A 20,512-nucleotide genomic window follows, 5' to 3' on the forward strand; every position below is an offset into this window, starting at 1 on the left:
CCTCCAGGCACCTTTCAGCCTTCCAGTGTTCTACTGGGGGGGAGGGGCATGGGGATGCATGGCTGGCTGCTAGCAGGGCCTGGGTGGAACAAGCAGGGTCAGAGAGCTTTATGGGGCTCTGACTCAACCAGGAAGAATGAAACTGTCTGATCACATATTGCTCTGGTGTGCGTTTTCCAAACGGAAAAAAACCTGAGTGCAAGAATGTGGGGAAATAGCATTAAAATACCCTTGTGGGTGGGTGTTAACCTGTGTCCTGCTTACATGCTTCATGTGCATGTGTTTCTCACACCAAAAACGTACATTCTGCTTTCTAGAGGGAGAACCTCCTTAAGTAGTAAATAGGGGTGCTATGGAGGATGTTGTTGTAAGTCTTACTCTGTGGGTTACAGAAAGAGCATGTGTTGGGCAATGTCAGGTCCTGTACTGTGTCAGTCCTTAGGGTGCTCAACCTGTACTCTTCTTCCTGCAGCCATTGCCTTGATGACAATTGCAGTGATCTCTACTTGTGACTATGGAGTTGTGGCAAAAATCAAGTGTGTGACCATGGAAAGAGACACGTACCCTCGCAAGTGGGGACTTGGCCCAAAAGTGAGTATCGAGATGGCATTGCGCCATTTGGCTGTACAGGGGAGCAGATTCAGAAGAGCGGCTTGATACTTGCTCCTGGAGCAACAGAATTTTCAGGGAACTGGGTGCATCATCCCACGGGGCGTATGTTTGAACAGTTCGCTTGGTGCCTCAGCTTTGTACCTTATGCTTGCTGTTCATTGTTGTATCAAATTGTACATGCCTGGCTGCACTTTCAAAGATCTTGGCCGCACCTTGCTACCACAGAAACGGGTAGAATCTCTGGTCACTTGAAATGGTTGCTTTTGCTGTTGCTGAGCTAAATGATGTTAAAGTAGACTTCAAGAGCACTCTGTGCAAAGATGACCCAGATCTATCACCCAAGACTGATGGCTCTGTTAGGGGCTGGACATAAGGGGTGTTGAGTTCTCAAGTTGCATAAGAACAAAGAGAGATTTGTTTTATTGCTGCTTGTGGACCTTGAGGGTTATGGAAATGGCAGCAATAAGAAAGCACGTGCCCTTGCCTTGTGGCAGGTGTCTCCTCTGCTTATTTCCCAATAGGCTTCTCATAAGAAGATGATGATCAAGCAAGGCCTGTTGGATGCACACAGCAAGCCCAATGAGAAAACTCCCCAGGCCTGGAAGATGGATTATGTGGATTATAATAGGTAATGTTTGCAGCTCCCATTGCCTTAAAGGGGGGGGGTAGGTGGGCTGGTTTGGGGTGTACAAAGTGCATTGTGCAAGAAAAGGCAGAGCAGGGGTTGCTGTTTCCTTGGGGCAGGGGAAGCAGTCAGTTATCCCTTTCTAGCCTCCTTTCTATGGCTCTAGAGGGAGTCAGACTGCTAAATGAAATAAGGAAAACTGAAGCTTGCCGCCCATGTATTTTGGGTGTGTTTACCAGCTTTCCGAACATCACCAACACCAGTGTTCCAATTCCAGTATAAAAAGTTAGGCAGAACAGGGTAGAATTGTACATAATGCACCAGGTGGCTCAAAGATGGAAACCAAGCTCCTGTTTTCCTCCCAGTGTTGCTGGAAAGGAAAAGGTAAAAGAGGAAGTCGCCCAAGTGGAGCCAGAAAGACCACCTGTCAGGGTTACTTCCAGATCCTAGCTCACAGAGGATCACGCTAGCCAGCGGTTGTTGATTAAAAGTCTTTATTGAGTTACAGTCTCCATTCTTGAGCTGCTGCGTGCAACCCTACGCCTTATGCTTAGGTCGGCGAAGCTCCTTCTGAGTCTCCGCCCCTTGCGCACCAACTTAATATCCTAGCCCTGCTCCACCTTTTCCGCCTGACAGTTCTCCTCTGGGTCCCTCTGCCCCCCTGGGTCTCTCCCTTCCGGGATTCTTCTGACGCTGACCCCCCTGACTCCCCTGTCTCCTTGCGCCGGGCTTTAGGACCTGGCTCTCTTTCCGGGCTGCCTACTGCGCCACCTTCCTGTGCATTTGAACTTGGCGCGCGCGCCCAACCTTCCACTTTCCGTCTAACCGTCACTTCGCTCCCCGATGAAGGTGTGGCCACTCCTGACTCGTGCCCTCCCTCCTGTTGTGAGCTGCCAGCGCTAGTTACCAGGCGCTCTTCCTCTTCCCTACTATCTGGCGGTGACGTAGGTCCCGATCTCCAACTGCTCCCCTCTGAGTCCCCTCTGGCTCTTTCTTCCTGGGGTGTCCCCCTAGTCTCCCCCCTTGCCCTTGCCACTGGTGCTCCTCTTTGTGAATCTTCTGATTCACTGGACAGACTCGGAGATCTCGGGTCGTCGTCGTCACTCATCCTTTCTTCTGCCTCCTCCCCCTCGCTCTCTGTTTCCTCCCTTGCCCTCGCCTCTGCTCCTGAACCCCTGACATCCATCCCCCCTCAAAGCCCCCCCTTCCCCCCTCCCCTCCCTCCGGTGCGGGAACTGGGTGCTGCAGTGTCAAAGGGACGAATGTCGGGTACAGTTCGCTTCCCGTGGCCGGCCTCCATCCGCAGACTCCCGGTTCTTCCTCCCTGCTCTCGTCAACGACGGTCACCTCTGCTTCCATCTCCGTGCCGCCGTGCTCGAGACCCTGGTTGTCCCCGAAAAAGTCCATGTCGGTCTCTCCCTCGCTTCCTTCTGTAGGCGTAGCTCGTCCTGGACCCTCCAGCCACTTCCTGCGCCACTGCTCCTCTGGTCGATCATCCCACCAATACGAGGGTTCTGAGGCAGATCCCGAGGGTGACCCCTCCGGGGAACGGGCGTCTCGTGTCGGTTCCTCATCCGAGTCGAACCCCCGGAACGTGCTGGCTGAAAGCGTGGGCGTGAAAAGCCAGTCGTCGAAAAAGTCCGCCGGCATTGGACTATGGGGAAAGAGGGCATGAAACTCTTCCTTGAGCAGAGGTTCATCTAGAGCGTAGCCCGGCACCCAGCTGTTGGCATTGGCCGGGGTGCCCTCCTTAGCGAGAAGGTATTCTACCCCCTCTTCCCCCCATCTGGAGTCCAAAATCTCCGTGACTTCGTTGAGGCGCACCTCCTGTGCCACTCCCCGTTGCCTGGTTCCCTCTCGGAGCGGACTCGGCGCCGTGCCGGGTTCCTGAAACCTGTGCGGTGCCTTGTAGGGAGTGAGCACCGATCTGTGGAACACCGGATGCATTCTGGAACCCTCCGGAAGCGCCAGCCTGAAAGCCACCGGGTTGACCTGCTCTTCGACTTGGTAGGGCCCCAGTTGCTTATGCCCTAGTTTCTTCTTGGCCAACGACCTGGCCGGCACTGCGTGGGCTGCTAACCAGACCCAGTCTCCCACCTGGATCTCTTCGCCAACCCTTCTGTGTTTGTCTGCCTGCACCTTGTATGCGTGTTTGGCCAGCTCCAGGTGCCGCCGCAGCTGATCGTGAACCTCTTGCAACTCCGACGCGAACGCATCTGCTGTCTGCGGCTCCCCCTCCACCAGTCTTTCCAGTCCCGGGAAGGTTCTGGGGTGCCTCCCGTTGTTGGCGAAGAACGGCGTGACCCCCGTGGACACGTGCTTCGTGTTGTTGTAGGCGAACTCGGCGAGCGGCAGGTAATCCACCCACGTCGCAGGCTGTTGATTCGCATAGCATCTCAGGTACTGCTGCATGATGGCATTGACCCGCTCCGCTTGCCCGTTGGTCTGCGGGTGTCTCGCCGACGCCAGGTTGATCTTGACGTTTAGGAAGCCCATCAGCTTCTGCCAGAAGTTCGAGATGAACTGCCGCCCGCGGTCGGACAGAATAGACCGTGGCAGACCGTGAACCTTGAACACGTGGTCTATGAACAGTTTGGCGGTTTGTTCCGCCGTGGCCACCTTCGCACACGGGATGAAATGCGCCATCTTGGAGAACAAGTCCACCACCACCAGCACGGCCGTCTTGCCCCTCGAGCTGGGCAGATCCGTGACGAAGTCCAGGGCGACTCTCTCCCATGGCTCGACCGGAGTTTGCAGCGGTTCCAACAGTCCGGCCGGCGGTCTGTGCACTGGTTTGGCCCTCTGGCAGGTGTCGCACCTCGCCACGTAGTCCGCGACCTCCCCTCTCATTCCGGGCCACCAGAAATCCCTGGCGACTAATTCCACCGTCTTCTCCTTGCCAAAGTGCCCGGCAGTGGGCGCGTCGTGCAGCTGATGCAGTACCTTGGCGCGAAGTTCGTCTCCCGGCACGTAGATGGCCCCTTTGCGGATGAGCAATCCATCTCTCAGCTGGAACCCGTTGGTCGCTGCCGTGCCCCTTCGCATCTCAGCCATCTTTGCTTGCGCGAAAGAGTCATTCTGCAACGCTTGTCGCACCGCCTCCAGGTCCACTGTCGCCGCAGCGCACGCCCACACTGTTGGCGCGAAGATGTGCATGGCGGCCGCTGGCGTGGCGTCCTCCAGATACTGTGGCTTACGGGATAGCGCGTCCGCCATGATGTTGGTGTCCCCCGGGACATACTCTATTCGGAAGTCAAAATTCGCAAAGAACTCAGCCCAACGTATCTGCCTCTGGTTCAGGAACTGTGCCGTGCGCCAGTGCTCCAGATTCTTGTGGTCCGTGCAGACCTGCACCGTGTGCTTGGCTCCAATCAGGAAGTGCCTCCATGCTTTGAACGCTGCATGAATAGCCAGCAACTCCCTGTCCCAGATGGTGTAATTCTGTTCGGACTTGCTGAGCTTTCTGGAGTAAAACGCTCCGGGCCTCCAAACCCCCTGCGGGTCCTTCTGCAGCAGGACTGCTCCGACGGCCCTGTCCGAGGCATCTGTTTCAACTCTCATCGGCCTGCTAGGATCGACATGAAGCAGCTGTTCCTCCGAGGCGAAAAGACGCTTGAGTGCCTGAAAGGACTGCTCCGCCTGCGCTGTCCAGATGAACTTCTTTTTCTTGGAACTGAGCGTGTCTGTAATGGCTGCAGTCTGCATAGCGAAGCCTTTGATGAACTTGCGATAGAAGTTCGCGAAGCCGACAAATCGTTGGACCTCCTTCCGGTTGCGTGGGCTTTTCCAATCCAACACCGCTCGAACCTTGGCGCTGTCCATGGCGAGCCCCTTGTCAGACAACCTGTATCCCAGGAAATCCACCTCCGTCACGTCGAATTGGCACTTCTCCAGCTTGGCGTAAAGCCTATGTTGCTGGAGCCTGCTCAGCACTTCCCTGACGTGTCTGTCATGCTCCTGCTGCGATTCCGAAAAGATCAGGATGTCATCCAAGAAACAGACGCACGTCTTGTAGAGGAGCCCCGCCAACACGTGATGCATGAAAGCTTGAAAAACGTGGGAGCCATTTTGCAATCCAAAAGGCATAACTCTATATTCGTAGGTGCCCAGGGGTGTGAACATGGCTGTCTTCCACTCATCTCCTTCCCGCATGCGAATCAGGTTGTACGCCCCTCGCAGGTCCAACTTGGTGAACACGCTGCCCTTGCGTACTTTCGCGAGGAGGTCGTCGATTCGGGGCATGGGGAAGTCCGACGGCTTGGTGACACTGTTCAAAATGCGGTAGTCCACCACGAGCCTTTTCTGGGGCGTGTCTCGCTTCTTCACAAAGAATACAGGACTGCCCCCCGCTGCCTGGGACTCTCGGATGAAACCGCGTTTCAAATTATGATCAATGAACTCCTTGAGTTCCTGCAGTTCGTCTTCAGACATGGAATACAGCTTCCCTTTGGGCAGCGCCGCCCCCGGCAGCAGGTCAATCTTGCAGTCATATGGTCTGTGGGGGGGGTAGCTTGTCTGCCTCCTTCTCGCAGAAAACCTCCAAAAATTCTGCGTACTTGTGGGGAATCGCTTGCAGCGTGCCGAGCAGCAGCTGTGACTCCTCTTGCTCCCCTTCTTGCTGGGGCATGATGCAGTGTTCAGCACAAAAGGAAGAACCGAAGGTCAGCTGCCTCTGGTACCAAGCCAGCGTCGGGCTGTGCCTGTCCAGCCAACTCATGCCCAATACGATAGGCGTGTCTGAGAGTTGAGTGACGTTGAAGCTGATAATCTCCTTGTGATTTCCAAGCCGCAGCACCATAGGTGGCGTCTGCTTCACCACTTGCCCCCCTAACAGCTCCCTGCCATCCACCGTGACAACCTGCAGTGGCAGCGCGGCAGGCAGCAACTGTATAGCGTGCCGGTCGACAAAGTCCTGCCCTATGAAGTCTGCATTGCTTCCCGAGTCGACGGTGATTGGCACGTCCATGGTGATTCCATTGGGTAGCTGGAGCGATGCGGTGAGCCTCACTACTGGCTTGGGCGGGAGGGGGTCCATGGGCGGTAAAATCTCTGGGGACTGCTTCACTGACACGTCTGGCTGGGCCCCAGTGCCTCCTCTTCCAGCCAGACATCGTCGTTTCCCTGCTGTGGTTCTCCTTGCTGCGTTGCTGCAGTCACCATTGCTGAGGCTGCAGTGTGCTTGTGGAGCCTCCGGGGACACTCTTTCGCCAAATGGCCTGGATCCTCGCAGATGTAACACTTCCTGTTCCCTCTAGGAGGCTTCGCTTTCACTGCTGCCGGTGCTAGGGCTCTGGCTGCTGACTGAGCCCTTGCACTCCCAACCTCCTTCGGTTCCACCCCTCCCCCTGTTGGGGGCGTGGATTGCGCACGCGCTGCTTCTCTGGGAAGGAAGGAGGAGCCCCTGGCTGGTTCGCGCCCGCTGCGCCCTTCGTCCCTGCTCCACGGACGTTCTTCCAGCCGCACTCCCACCGCCAGCGCCCTCTGAACGATCTCCTGCGTGGTCCGGGGTCTCTCCCCCCTCGCAATCTCATCTTTCACCGCGCTGTTCAAGCCCTCCCAAAAAAGGTCTCTGACGGGAGCCGAATCTCTGTCCCATTCCAGGGCACTGACCAAAGCGAAAAAGCGGGCATGATATTGCCGTACGCTGGCCCTCCCTTGTCTTAGTCCGTGCACCTCCCTTCGGGCAAGATCCACGTCAATGCTTGATAAAAAACAGCCATCCATCGCTTTAATAAAGGCGTCCGCATTTTGGAGCGCAGGATCCTTATCCCTCCACAAATTGCGCAGCCATGCTTTAGCGTCTCCATGCAAATGGGACATGATGAACCCCACTTTCTCTTGTTCATCTCTAAAGTCTTTGTGCAGTAGTTGTAGTGCACACATTACGTCTGCTCTAAAATTGGGGTACTGTTGCAAATTCCCATCGAAGTGCGAGACCAGACTGCCTGTGCGTCTCCCCAACCCAATCCCCTCTGATTTGGGTGTCTGTTGCCCCTGCTTCGTAAGCACGTCCAACCTGACCTGGAGATCCCTGTAGGCGGCCGCTGCGTCCTCCTCTCTCTTCCTGGATGCCACCGCCTCGGCAGTCAGTCGTGAAACCGCGTCTCTGAGTTCCGTTATTTGCTGTTCGGCCGTCATATTGTCTACCGTTCGTGAGCTTTCCTGTAGGCACCCGCTTTCCCTCCTCTCCGCGAGGTCGTGGATGTCCACAATTTGAAGAGAAGGAGCTTACTGTCAGGGTTACTTCCAGATCCTAGCTCACAGAGGATCACGCTAGCCAGCGGTTGTTGATTAAAAGTCTTTATTGAGTTACAGTCTCCATTCTTGAGCTGCTGCGTGCAACCCTACGCCTTATGCTTAGGTCGGCGAAGCTCCTTCTGAGTCTCCGCCCCTTGCGCACCAACTTAATATCCTAGCCCTGCTCCACCTTTTCCGCCTGACAGTTCTCCTCTGGGTCCCTCTGCCCCCCTGGGTCTCTCCCTTCCGGGATTCTTCTGACGCTGACCCCCCTGACTCCCCTGTCTCCTTGCGCCGGGCTTTAGGACCTGGCTCTCTTTCCGGGCTGCCTACTGCGCCACCTTCCTGTGCATTTGAACTTGGCGTGCGCGCCCAACCTTCCACTTTCCGTCTAACCGTCACTTCGCTCCCCGATGAAGGTGTGGCCACTCCTGACTCGTGCCCTCCCTCCTGTTGTGAGCTGCCAGCGCTAGTTCCCAGGCGCTCTTCCTCTTCCCTACTCTCTGGCGGTGACGTAGGTCCCGATCTCCAACTGCTCCCCTCTGAGTCCCCTCTGGCTCTTTCTTCCTGGGGTGTCCCCCTAGTCTCCCCCCTTGCCCTTGCCACTGGTGCTCCTCTTTGTGAATCTTCTGATTCACTGGACAGACTCGGAGATCTCGGGTCGTCGTCGTCACTCATCCTTTCTTCTGCCTCCTCCCCCTCGCTCTCTGTTTCCTCCCTTGCCCTCGCCTCTGCTCCTGAACCCCTGACACCACCAAAGGTTGGTTTGCTGCAGCACTGCATTCCAGCTTTTTATTTTTATTTGGTCAGTGTCTGTTAGAGCCTACCTTTTAGTATTGTTTTGAATGTGTGGGATTTTTTTTTTTGGGGGGTGGCATTGAGAAGGCAACAGGTAAAGATCTCCAGAGTAGCTGTGGGTGGTGTGATCATTAAAAGTTTGCTGCCACCTGTAGCTGCCTGCAGTACTGGTGACCGTCATTCACACTGAAGCTTGGTCAAATTCAAACTGTTTTGTGTGGCAAGGGAGGCTTGAAAAACCTGTCAAGACTCTTGGAGGGTGTGTGTGCGCGCACGTGTGTGCAAATATTCTTGCCAGCTCTCTTCCTTTCTACTCGATCATATGGATAGGTAACATGGTTACAGGCTGAACTCTAGTCTTATTAAAAGTTTGCCTAGCACCCCTCCAGTTCTGCCCAGGTTACCACCTAGTCTTTGTCAAAGGAGGAGATGTGTCCTGGTGCTGGGTGAGCAGCCTTATTTCATCCTCTCTCACACAGCTAACAGTACAATCAAAACCCTAAAATAGTGCACTTTGCTCCTTGCTCTGCAGGTAAGTGCATGTGAATGGCTTGAAATCCCTGGTTTTATCTCTTGTTGACGCATGCAGGTGCCAAACATGAGCTCCTCTGCAAGATCTGTCTTAAAATGCTCCCATAGAGCCGCCTGTATAGTAGTACGCTGTCCTTGGCTGAAGCCTGACTGATGTGTTTTGTTTCCCACTCAGCGGAAGCAGGAGACTGAAAGTGATGGGGAACCCAGTGCAGCAGTCTCCTCTCCCCCAGCCTCTCCAGAGCTGCAAACAGAAATCAAGAAAGCGAAGAAGAAAAAGAAAGAGAAAGAGAAGAGGAAGTCAGATCTTTCTGAGAGTGTCAGGGAGCTAAGCGAAATGGTAGGCCTTGTGTAACCCACCGTGCTTGTGTGTCAAGGAATCAGCTGGTATATGCACACTTAAAAGAAAAATCGATTTGCACACATATGTGCATGACTTAATTGCTGTGAACAGCTCAGCATTTATCTTCCATTTAGGAAGAAATTCACTTTCAGTTGTGGCTTTCTGATAACGCTCATGGATGCAGTAGCTTCTAGAATCATAGAATCATAGAGTAGGAAGAGACCACAAGAGCCATCGAGTCCAACCCCCTGCCAAGCAGGAAACACCATCAGAGCACTCCTGACATATGGTTGTCATGCCTCTGCTTAAAGGTAAAGGTAAAGGTAAAGGTACCCCTGCCCGAACGGGCCAGTCTTGGCAGACTCTGGGGTTTGTGCGCCCATCTCACATCTATTGGCCGGGGGCCAGCGCTGTCCGGAGACACTTCCGGGTCACGTGGCCAGCGTGACAAAGCTGCATCTGGCGAGCCAGCGCAGCACACGGAACGCCGTTTACCTTCCCGCTGGTAAGCGGTACCTATTTATCTACTTGCACCCGGGGGTGCTTTCGAACTGCTAGGTTGGCAGGCGCTGGGACCGAGCAGTGGGAGCGCACCCCGCCGCGGGGATTCGAACCGCCGACCTTTCGATCGGCAAGCCCTAGGCGCTGAGGCTTTTAAAGACCTCCAAAGAAGGAGACTCCACCACACTCCTTGGCAGCAAATTCCACTGTCGAACAGCTCTTACTGTCAGGAAGTTCTTCCTAATGTTTAGGTGGAATCTTCTTTCTTGTAGTTTGAATCCATTGCTCCGTGTCCGCTTCTCTGGAGCAGCAGAAAACAACCTTTCTCCCTCCTCTATGTGACATCCTTTTATATATTTGAACATGGCTATCATATCACCCCTTAACCTCCTCTTCTCCAGGCTAAACATGCCCAGCTCCCTTAGCCGTTCCTCATTCTAGTTATGTAGTTTGCATTCCAGGAAAATGGGTGTGTCTCTTGATTCCTTTGGGGTGAGGGACAAGGATAGGTGGAATGCTAGAAGGAGAAAATGAGGGGGAGCCCTCTGCAAGCAATGAATTCAGATTTCTGGCAGCCCATTGTGTGGGGAGACAAGGGAGACAAAGGCAATGATTCTGTTCACTTTTGGCCTGTGGCCATTCTTACAGTTGCCCAACTCCTGCGTGACCTACTCCCAGCAGGAAAAAAAACACTCCAACCCAATACCAGAGAGGTAGCCAAAAAGCAGAGTGGCTCTTCTGAACTCTTGTCGTTTCTCCTCTCAGGGCAGTAACAAAAGTGTGAAGAAGAAAAAGAAGCAAGAAGAAACAGAGCTCAGAGTAACCAGCAAGAACCATCCAGAGCAGGCAGCCTGGGCCAGCATAAGAAAGAGTAAGGAAATCTCACTTGACAAGATCTAAAGAAATTAGGGTTCTAAAACTGAGGTGGCACTGTTCAGTTTAAAACACAGCTCAGCCTGCACATTAGCATTCACAGCATATGGCTTTCACACCAGAAGGTGCTCTTAATATCATTCCTGAAGACATCTTAATGGTTTTAGATAGGGGTTTTCCTCCTTATGTGCTAACATTTGTATGTGTGGGCTACCCTGTGCTAAGCACAAGCCATGCACATACTCTTTTGAGGGTCTTTGCAGCAGGAAGGACCGGGCTCTTGCCCTGACAGTAACAGAGCAACAGCTGCCCTGAGGAATGGGGACAGGACGAGGGGGTTGTGCATTGGACAAAGCACAGAGCAGGCAAATGGGTGACCCTCTTTGTCCTCAACTTGCTGTAATGAGGGCAGGCAGAGGGGATCTGGGGGCTACCAGGCCAGCTCAGTACACCCAAGACACAGGAACCCACTGGGGAGAGTTGCAAGCGCACTCAAAGGCCTCTTGGAGTTGCTCGAGGCTGTCGTCAACACCATTGTTCACCAGCGACAGGTTGAAGTAGTGAGTGTATCTGCTCCGGATGGCCTCTAAATCTTTCTGAAGCTGCAGCAAAGTATCCGACTGCAAAGGAAGAGGAATTGTTCGCACAGTTAGTGACATCAGGTAGACAGTCTAGTTGAAGCAGCTCTGTACACTTTGCAGGGTTTCTCAGTTCAGCATGTGACGGCCTTGATGCAGCCTGACACTTTTTCTAGTCATAGCTATAATTTGTGGATGCGTTTAGCTGAAGTTGCTACTGTCTCTCATTTTTGTCTGAGTGAAACATATGATATGCACACTGCCTTAGGAAATTGTATAAGCTCAGTTTGTACACACCCGTTCCATATGGCACATGCCACAAACATGGGAAAGTGGTTTGCTGAATGGATTCCTGAAGGTGTCATTGGTTATACCAATTTCAATGATTGGGGAAAGGTGACACAAATGTTACCTCTGGATGCGATATCATTATACAAACCTAGAGTTGCAGCACCGCCAGCACCTCTTGTGCTCAGATTGTGAACTGCAATAAGAAAGCAGCTCACTGTCTAGACACAGGAAGGCCAACTTGGACTTGTTCACGTGTTCAACAGATTATTTTTAATTATGCTCATGTGCGTTTACCAGATAGCTGGTTCTTCACGTGTAATCAGAGTTATAACTACATTCCTGCCAATTTATCTGATGCTCAGTGCTGCCTCAGCGGACTGACATTGGTCATGCCTAGTCACTCAGTTTTAGAAAAGAATAGGCAGAGGATGTTATGCTCTCCTTCAGGAATGTCTGCTAAACATCTTTATGTGATACAAGAACACATACATGAACATGAAGAGAACACAGTACCTTTGCTACCTTAACCTCTACTATCTTAAGCTCTTCTTACAAAACACAAAAACAAATAAAAAAAATTTAAATAATAAATAATAATAAAAATGGTGAGATGTAGTGATCAGATGGGATTACTATGAGGATTTATGAAATATGGAGCAAGCCATTGTGTCCACGATGAAAGCATTGCATTGAGTGGGTTTGAGTCATTGACAATATTTTCTGATTAAATCCCACAAGCCTCTGCATCGCTGCCCATTTTCTCTACTGTTCATTTTCTCTGCCTGACAGGCACATATCAGCATTCTAAACACAGGCCCGGTTGTTCACCAGGCATCCTGGGCCATAAAGATAGTAGGTAGCTTCTTTGATGTACCTTTCCTTAGTTTTGTTAATCTAAGGGCCAGGAAGAGAGTTCACAAGGAGATGGTAAATACTATCTTTCATTGTCATCCTTCCTTTCCTGTTTATGACCTCCAGGGGTACTAAAAGCATTCCTCCTTGATTCCTATTTTATTTACTCTGAACTATGTATGCATGCTCAAGTAGGAAATAGTTTCTTTGTAGTTAAGAGGATTTCTTCTGATCTGACTTTGTCCCACGTGGGGTTTTTTGAAATCCTCAGAGGAAATCTGATTGGTTCTTACGAACACTGCGTAAAAAGTTATTTTGTGAATAAAACGACCTGGGCCAAGGGGTGAACAGATTATTATTATTATTGGCACTCCTCCCAGTGTCTTGCTGGTCAAGCCTCGTGTGTATAATATTAATCAGAGTCCAGTCCTTTCTTGCTTTGGGAACGCTACAGTATGTGGGGGGTGGTCTCGGGTTACACCCCTTCTGTGATATGGGGGGGTGGTCTTGAGCTCCAGGGCAGGGAATTTAAAAATGTCTATATAAGAGCGGGCACAACTTGGTTCTGAGTTCCTCCTCCTTTCCTGCATGTAAGGGGAGCACCCTGTTGCAACAGATCAATAAAGATCAGGCTTACTAGCTGCTTTGCTTCTCAATATTCTCTAGTTGGCCTCTGTTATTTTCTCCTACCAATAGGGAACCTACATAAGGACTCTATATGGGCTCTTGGACACCCCATAAGGGAAAAAGGGCAGATTTTGTTTACAACAGATGGCGACGCACGAAGGGACATTTGGTTGCCCGGATTCTGGGAGCGAGGAAGGACTGGTGATCCAGCGTGCACCAGGCAGTTTGCCAGGAGGAATAACCAGTCCTCCATCGATCCCAGGATCTGGAAATAACTGGAGGTCCAGCAGGGTTAACCAGAGGAAGCAAAGCTTGATCAGGCCAGCCTTAAACAACCAGTCAAGAGATCCCGGGATCACCAAGACAGCGCATGCGGAAGTGAGTATAAGTAGGGAACATGGGCAGTGCGTTGGGATACTGTAACCACAGCAACCAATAATTCTCTAAATCTTCAGAGTTTGTCCAGGTTTCCCCCTTCCAGACCTTTCGGAGTTTGTCCAGGTCCTCCCTTTTTGGAGATTGTCCAGGTTTCCCCTTTTTGGAGATTGTCCAGATTGTGTTTCCTGTACCAATCCCTCAGAGTTTGTCCAGATTGAGTTTATTGTAGGTTATTTTTAAAAAAACAAAACAAAACAAAACAAAACAAAACTGCAGTATAAAGTAAAGACCAGTGTTATTAAAATGGGTGCACTTCATTCAAAATAAATGAACCTGCAGACTCCTGATGGGAAAGAAGCCCGGCTGGTGCTTACTTCCCACCTGGACTCTGACAGACCCCTTCAATTTGTGTTTAAGAAACGTTTTTCCTGTGTTTAAATTGGCTTTAGGTAACATCCAGCAGCTGCTTATCTTAAATGTGTCATTTAAAAAATGCAAGCTTGCTTCAAAAATTTTTATGTGAGAGAGCCATGTTTGCAGTCTGATCAAATCAACATGGCAAATATTGAGGAATGTGTATACCTATCTCTTTTCTACAGTAAGGGGGAGCAGGAAGAAAGAAAAGGAAGATTTGTAACTTTGAAAATGTTTTGTTAAAACCTGGAGTTTGTAAACTCACAATGTTTAAGGTCTGTGTAACAAGGAAGGCTGTGACTCCATTCTCCTGTGCCATGTGCTCTGTACTTAATTTTTCCTGCTGCAAAGTCTAGTTAAGCACAAGATGCTTTTACAAGATAAAATGCAGTTTGTTTGTATTTCATTAAGCCTTCAGTAGGTCTCCTTTTGAGAGAAAAGTGTTGTTATTCTTGTTGTTCTGAGGAATCTTTGGAAGTATTATGACTATGAAAATATAGTGTTCCTTCTAAGAAAATTTTTATTAAAGGTAGAAGCTTCCATAGTCAGCAATTGTCTATCTGAGTCCAGTTTTAACTTTGATTCGGTTGGACAGAAGGGTTATTGTAAGGCTCCTGATATCAGTCTAAGATCAGCCAGGATTTCCTGGCCTCTTTTCTTGGAAAATGCCCCCCCCCTCGTTTCAGTCTCTTTCAGTCCCCCCCCCCCGACTTCTGTGCCAGGAAAATTTACTCCTGAGTAAGCTTCCTTTAACAAGGAAACTGCAGTCTTTGCTAAAGGTACCCCACATCTCACTTTCCTAAAATAGGCTTACTATTCCTATGCAAGTTCAGGAAAAAAATGTTCACTTTTGCATTCCTTTTAAATCAAATCTATGGCTGTTCTATTATTTCTGAGTGGTTATATCAACTCTTGAATTAACCCTTCGGAACTCCGCAGATAACAGGACTGTAATTAGCATTGACGGCCACCCGGGGAAGTAATTTTTCCTTTTTTACTTCTCTACTTTTTAACTTACCAACCTACTGAGATTCTAACAGCACCTTCTTGTCTATGCTATGAGAAACATCTTGGGCAGGTTCTGTGAAGCATCCTGGGCAGGCCGCCAGCTGCAAGCTATTAACCGCCAACTCCCTTCTATACTTTGTTCTTGAAACTCCTGGCAGTCTCCACACAGAGAAGCTCTTAAATTGAACAAACTGAGCACTTTCTATTTTTTCTCTCTTTTTTGGTTGGGGAAACCTCTCCTTGTTTACTCCCCACGGTGATGCTATTCCTGCTAGTAAATGCCACAGGGACCCAGAGGATGTAGCTCTCTCACCGGTTCCCAAACAATCTAAAATAGAGGACTTTTTAAACAAATCTGCTTTTATAGTTCCAACAAAAAAACGGTTTTCTCCTCTTGAAGATGATTGTGAGTGTGGGGAGAGTATTCAAGGTGAGAGCGTGGAACTGGATTCAGCAATGGGGCAAGTTGATCCTGTGCCGCTCAGAGAGGAAGGAATAACAAGTAGGGAGAGCACCCAATTAACTCTAATTGCAAGAACGGTTGATCATATCTTCCAACAAATTATAGGTATTGCCTCTCAAATAACCCAATTATCCAAAGAGGTCCACAGTTTATCAGTTAATAACAAGCAGGCATCAACAGAACACCATAGTACCAAAGGAAATTGGCGACAACAAGAGCAGACCCCTAAGTTCAACATAGAACACGCAGAGGCTCTTAAAACAACTTCTTCTTATTTAATCTTCCAACCAAAAAAGATCTGCATGACAATTTGTGGAAGGCATAGGCGCCGACTCCATGGGGCCTCAGGGGGCCCGAGCCCCCTCAAAAATTCGTTTGGGGGGGCTCCACCCCCCCAATAATCTCAGGCGCCCCTCCAGCAGAGCGCCGCCGCCGTCCCCCGCCTCCTCCCCACCTGCTCCCTCGCCAGCCAGCCAGCCAGCCAGCCGCGCGCCCTAGCCAGAGAGCCCCGGCCGTCCCCGTCGCGCAATCGGCTGGATCTCCCTTCAGCAGGCCGTGCTCACAACTCGGCCCAGGGACCCCCCAGCAGCAGATCTCCGGCCCAGCTGAAGAATCCGGCAACAAGCCCCCTCCTCCCCAATCGCTCCGGCTCCGCCGAAATACTTTAAAACTCACTAATTTTCATCTAAAATTTAGAAAACTTCCCGGGGCAGGACCCCGGTATGGCCCCCCCCCCAATATTTTTTATAAGTCGGCGCCCCTGGTGGAAGGCCAGATCAAACTCCTAGCTGGAAAGGTGCCCAGCATTCCAAACGACATTTATCAGACTTACTTGGCATTGGACTTCCAGAGATCGACCTCGTTAGGACTGAACTCTTGAATACCACAAATCAAATCCAAAAAATTATGTTAACTTTTTCCTCTACTAGACTGCCCTCATGATTCACAAGCTGAAATTCAGATTGTCAAGCAGAGGAGTTTTCCCAACCCGAGTATTTCGCAATTCTATTGTTGCACCCTTATGTAAGATGAGGACTGGTGCTTCAGAGGAGCCCACAAAACCAAAGCCTGGACCCCCAATGGAAGTAATGACATCGCACAAAAAATTTGACAGGTGGGGAGGAAACAGACATGCCTGAGTTGAACTCGCAGGATCATGCCCAACATCAAAATAACCAGGTGAGCCAAAAGGAACAGCCGATTCCTCTAGACAATCATCTTCAGGAATCTGAGCACTCTGTAAATCCTTTGGAAGAGGATTTTCTCAGCTCCTTTAGGAATCTCCCTCAGGAAGAGCAACAAACAGTTATCAAGAGGCTTGATCTTATGAGGCAGACATTGAAAGAGATTAAAGAACCGGAGGCAGAGATTGATAATAGACTCAATGGCCACAACAGAATGATAACTCTAGAACCACCGGAGTATTGGACAAAGATGAGATATTTAGAAAAGGAGGAGTCAGGAAATACACCCAAGAAATCCCCATTGGCAAACAACTTGCAAAGAAAAGGCCCAGTGATTACAAATGTGAGCACTTTATGTACGACGACTGAAATAATCGAACATCTGGATTATTCCACTAGCATTAGCAATACTCTGTTGCCTCAAAAACTGGTAAACTCCGAGAGTACATTGGCCAACAACTGACTAAGAGTAAATCACTGTAAAACAATTAAACTTCTCTCATGGAATGTAACAGGGTGGATGAACAAGATCTAAGACAGTGATTTCTGTTCTTATCTACAAACACATATCATCTTTCTTCAAGAAATCTGGGCAAAAGAGGGCACTATGGCTGAATTACAGGGTTTTACAAGTTACACTCAACCAGCTCTTAAAACTGTAAAGTATGGAAGGCCTAGTGGGGGGCTGGCGGTGCTGGTGTCAACCTCTCTTAATGTATCAATTCAACAGTGTCCCTCGTTGACCACTTCTAATTTTTTAGTGTTGTCCCTTTCTGATAGTTTCCTGATAAATACTTATTTCATCTGCGTGTACATACCTCCAGTAAAGTCTTGAGAGGAACTGAGATCATATTGCGTGGCTATTCTCTCCCCCACCACAGATGGGTAAATGAATTTAGGTTAATGGACGAAAATGGCCACAACTTTATTGATTACAGGCAAGAGTGGTATTGGCTTTAGGCATTGGCCCTACCAGACTAACCGGTCTAACCGGTGAGGGTTAAGCACCAACAGGGGGAGCCACCCGAGATGCATATCCCTAGGCGCTCCCCGAGGGGTTACCGCTCGGGGGCGCGCTTTAGGCCCTAGCCTCCGTAGGTTTCGGACGAGGCGACGCCCCTCGGAGTCCTTTAACGAACTACCCTCCAAGCCTTGGGGGAGGTGATGGCGCTCCTCCCCCCGATCTCATCTGCATGACAATACCCCTGCCAATGCCTACCGCCAAAACCCATGAGTTGTGACGTTTTGCTACGAGGTAGGCGAAAAAACCAAGTGGCTTCAAATTCCAGCCAATTAGCCAAATGGAAAAACTCCTACCAGGCCCCTTGCGGCGACCAGTTGAAACCCATAGCAAAGTCAAGGACGAACCTAAAGGGCAGGTGGGTGGGAAACCGTGTTGGGAAAGAAGAGAAAAGGGGCGAGCCGAGGGCTGCCCTGACCTTAAATGGCCCGTAGTAGGCCCGCCCCCGCCGCCAGCTGATTGGCTGGCGGTGCAAGGGTATGCTAATGAAGGGAATCCCCGGCTCCCGCGAGGCTGGGGCTAGCCCCGCGGGAGTGTGGGCGGGGTCGTGAGCCCGCAACCCCACCCCCTCCTGATATTCGGAGGTGGCATTGCGTGGCTATTCCCTCCCCCACCACAGATGGGTAAATGAAGACACAGGACACCAGAATTTAGGTTAATGGGCGAAAATGGCCACAACTTTATTGATTACAGGCAAGAGTGGTATTGGCTTTAGGCATTGGTCCTACCAGACTAACCGGTCTAACTGGTGAGGGTTAAGCACCAACAGGGGGAGCCACCCGAGATGCATATCCCTAGGCGTTCCCCGAGGGGTTACCTCTCGGGGGGGGGCGCTTTAGGCCCTAGCCTCCGTAGGTTTCGGACGAGGCGACGCCCCTCAGAGTCCTTTAACGAACTACCCTCCAAGCCTTGGGGGAGGTGATGGCGCTCCCCCCCGATCTCATCTGCATGACAATACCCCTGCCAATGCCTACCGCCACACGGGCCGCATCAAAGCGGCTCGCCGCCAATACCCTCAGCCTGTAACCAATCCCTAATGCCCTGAAAAATGTCTGCTAACCAGATATCGTTGCCAGCATCAGATAGATGCACGCCATCCCCGCGATAGAGTGGTAAGTTGTCATACCGGATGCACGGGTGCCCAATGACCCTTCCACCTAATGCAACCACTCTACGCGCCACCGAGCGCTCCACGATCCTCCTGGCTTTATTCACGGCCACGGGATTCACTGCGTCCCGCCAGCATCTCCTTTGCAGCAAAGATGACCAAAATATTGTGATGTTATCGTGGGCGGCCTTCAACCCCTCAAGGTCATTGATAATGTTCCACATTAGGTCTACCCCTTTTCTGTAAGCCAGGTCGTTCTCGCCCAGTTGAATGACCAGAGAGTCGGGAGCGCCTTCTGCCGCGATTTTTCCCGCAACTGCCGGGAGAAATTCTTCCCAGCGCATACCACGCCTAGAGATCCATGACACTTCGACGTTGCTGGGTAACCGCAGTTCAGCATCCCAGCCCCTGTTCTCTGCACGCTGCTTGGCCCAGTATACTATGCTGTGGCCGATAAACCACAACCGAACCACACCGATACCTGGAATGAGAGAATAAGAGGGCCAGGTCAGGGGAATGTAGATTACTAGTGACAGGTCAGGGGGGAGTGCGGCGTGGGGTTAGGGAAGAAGGCCAGGGGGGGGGGTTAGAGAAGCTACCGGATGTAACCCTTGTACGCGTTAGATTTCCAACGCCCCATATCCATTATCCTTTCGGCCGGCAAACCCATGTGGACAGCGGTGGTCGCTGCCCCAATGCGAAAGGAGTGTGCAGCGTACTCCTCCTGTGGAAGACCGATGGCTGCGATCGCTTTGCGCAAGACCCTCGTGAACTGGTGTTTAGATAGGAGGGAACCGTCCGCATGTAAGAAAAAGGGGCCACCGGAATTAGGCCTCACACGCAGGTATTTTGCGCCATCTTTTACCAGGCAAGGACCAGGCTTCTGAGTTGCCTGGAGGCGAATCATAGCCCCCCTTCCGAGCTGATCGGTCTTAGAGCTGCGGATTTTCAAAATCACGTGGGAGCTGGCTATCGATACGTCCCCCATCAATAGCCCTCTATTTGAACCGGTTGGGCGGTCCTCGCAGACCACCTCTCCGATGCGCAAGGCGCCATAAAATGCAAAGGAAAATGCTGCAGAGAATAACCTGGCTTCGTATTTTGACCAACAGATGGTCCTAAGCTTCATGCGGATTTGTGTGAGAATATCGAGAGTTATGGGCCTTCTCGCATCAGGGCCTGGCGGCCGTGACCTGCGCCAGCCCTCCAACATTTTCCGCACCACGAAGTGTGCACAGGGATCAATGGAAAATAGGGCTTTTGAGAAGAAGGATATCGCTGCCGAATGGATATTAAGAGTTTTAGGGGCCCGGCCAAGGTCGCGAAGGTGGACCATATACTCTATGACCTCAGACTTAGAGGGGGCTCTGCCTGGCTTGAATCGCTCCTTTTTCCTGCGAAAAGCTGTGAAATCTAACCAAGCCTTATTGTAAGATCTTAGGGTTGAGGGTGCCAAGGCTGACAATACTCCCTTTATTGCTTCTCGCTGCCAATACTCCAAAGGTGTTCTGGAAACGGTTGCGGCCGCAGCTGTGCATCCGGCGCCAATGAGCGAAAGCGCTCCATCTGGAAACGAGATAGAGCGTCTGCGATGTTGTTATCGATGCCAGGGACAAACTTGGCAGAGGCGTGAAGATTTAGCTGGAGACAGGAAAGGACAAAATAGCGCAAGAGGGACGCTACTCTGGGAGAATGCGCTGACTGTTTGTTGAGAACTGACACCACTGCTTGGTTGTCCGTCCAGAAACACACCCTACGATTCTTAAACTGGTCGGCCCAAATATGGATTGCTACTACAATGGGGAAGAATTCCAGGAATGTCAAATCGCGCAGGATCGGTTTTGCTTGCCAAGAGGGGGGCCATTGCTGTGCGCACCACTGCCCCCTGAAATAAACACCAAACCCTAGAGAGCCCGCCGCGTCCGAATGCACCTGGAAATCCGACCGCAAGGCCATGCAGTCCTGCCATAATGAAATGCCATTATAACCGTCAAGGAATTGCAACCAGACCTGTAGGTCTGACTTCACCGCCTTAGAGAGGCGTACCCTGTGGTGTGGGGACCGTAGC

At 51.1% G+C, this 20,512-nt stretch overlaps 1 protein-coding gene and 1 pseudogene across 2 annotated transcripts in view; one reads left to right on the forward strand and one right to left on the reverse strand.

The window, feature by feature from the left end:
• The window catches only part of LOC309523252 (H/ACA ribonucleoprotein complex subunit DKC1-like), a 36,628-nt pseudogene extending 34,941 nt beyond the window's left edge, over window positions 1-1,687 (forward strand). Inside the window, exons 4-6 of the transcript XR_014224651.1 lie at window positions 473-591; window positions 1,134-1,240; window positions 1,603-1,687. The product of XR_014224651.1 is annotated as an H/ACA ribonucleoprotein complex subunit DKC1-like (transcript). The remainder of the gene's footprint in view (window positions 1-472; window positions 592-1,133; window positions 1,241-1,602) is intronic.
• Window positions 1,688-18,186: 16,499 nt separating this feature from the next.
• Window positions 18,187-20,512, reverse strand: part of LOC309523322 (uncharacterized protein) — a 281,040-nt gene continuing 278,714 nt past the window's right edge. The window contains exon 2 of the mRNA XM_082207128.1: window positions 18,187-18,925. Coding sequence (XP_082063254.1) covers window positions 18,327-18,788 — 462 coding nt within the window. The 5' untranslated portion in view covers window positions 18,789-18,925 and the 3' untranslated portion in view covers window positions 18,187-18,326. The remainder of the gene's footprint in view (window positions 18,926-20,512) is intronic.

This window comes from Podarcis vaucheri, assembly GCF_965113315.1.
Source record: "Podarcis vaucheri genome assembly, chromosome: W".
Taxonomy (NCBI): Eukaryota; Metazoa; Chordata; class Lepidosauria; order Squamata; family Lacertidae; genus Podarcis; species Podarcis vaucheri.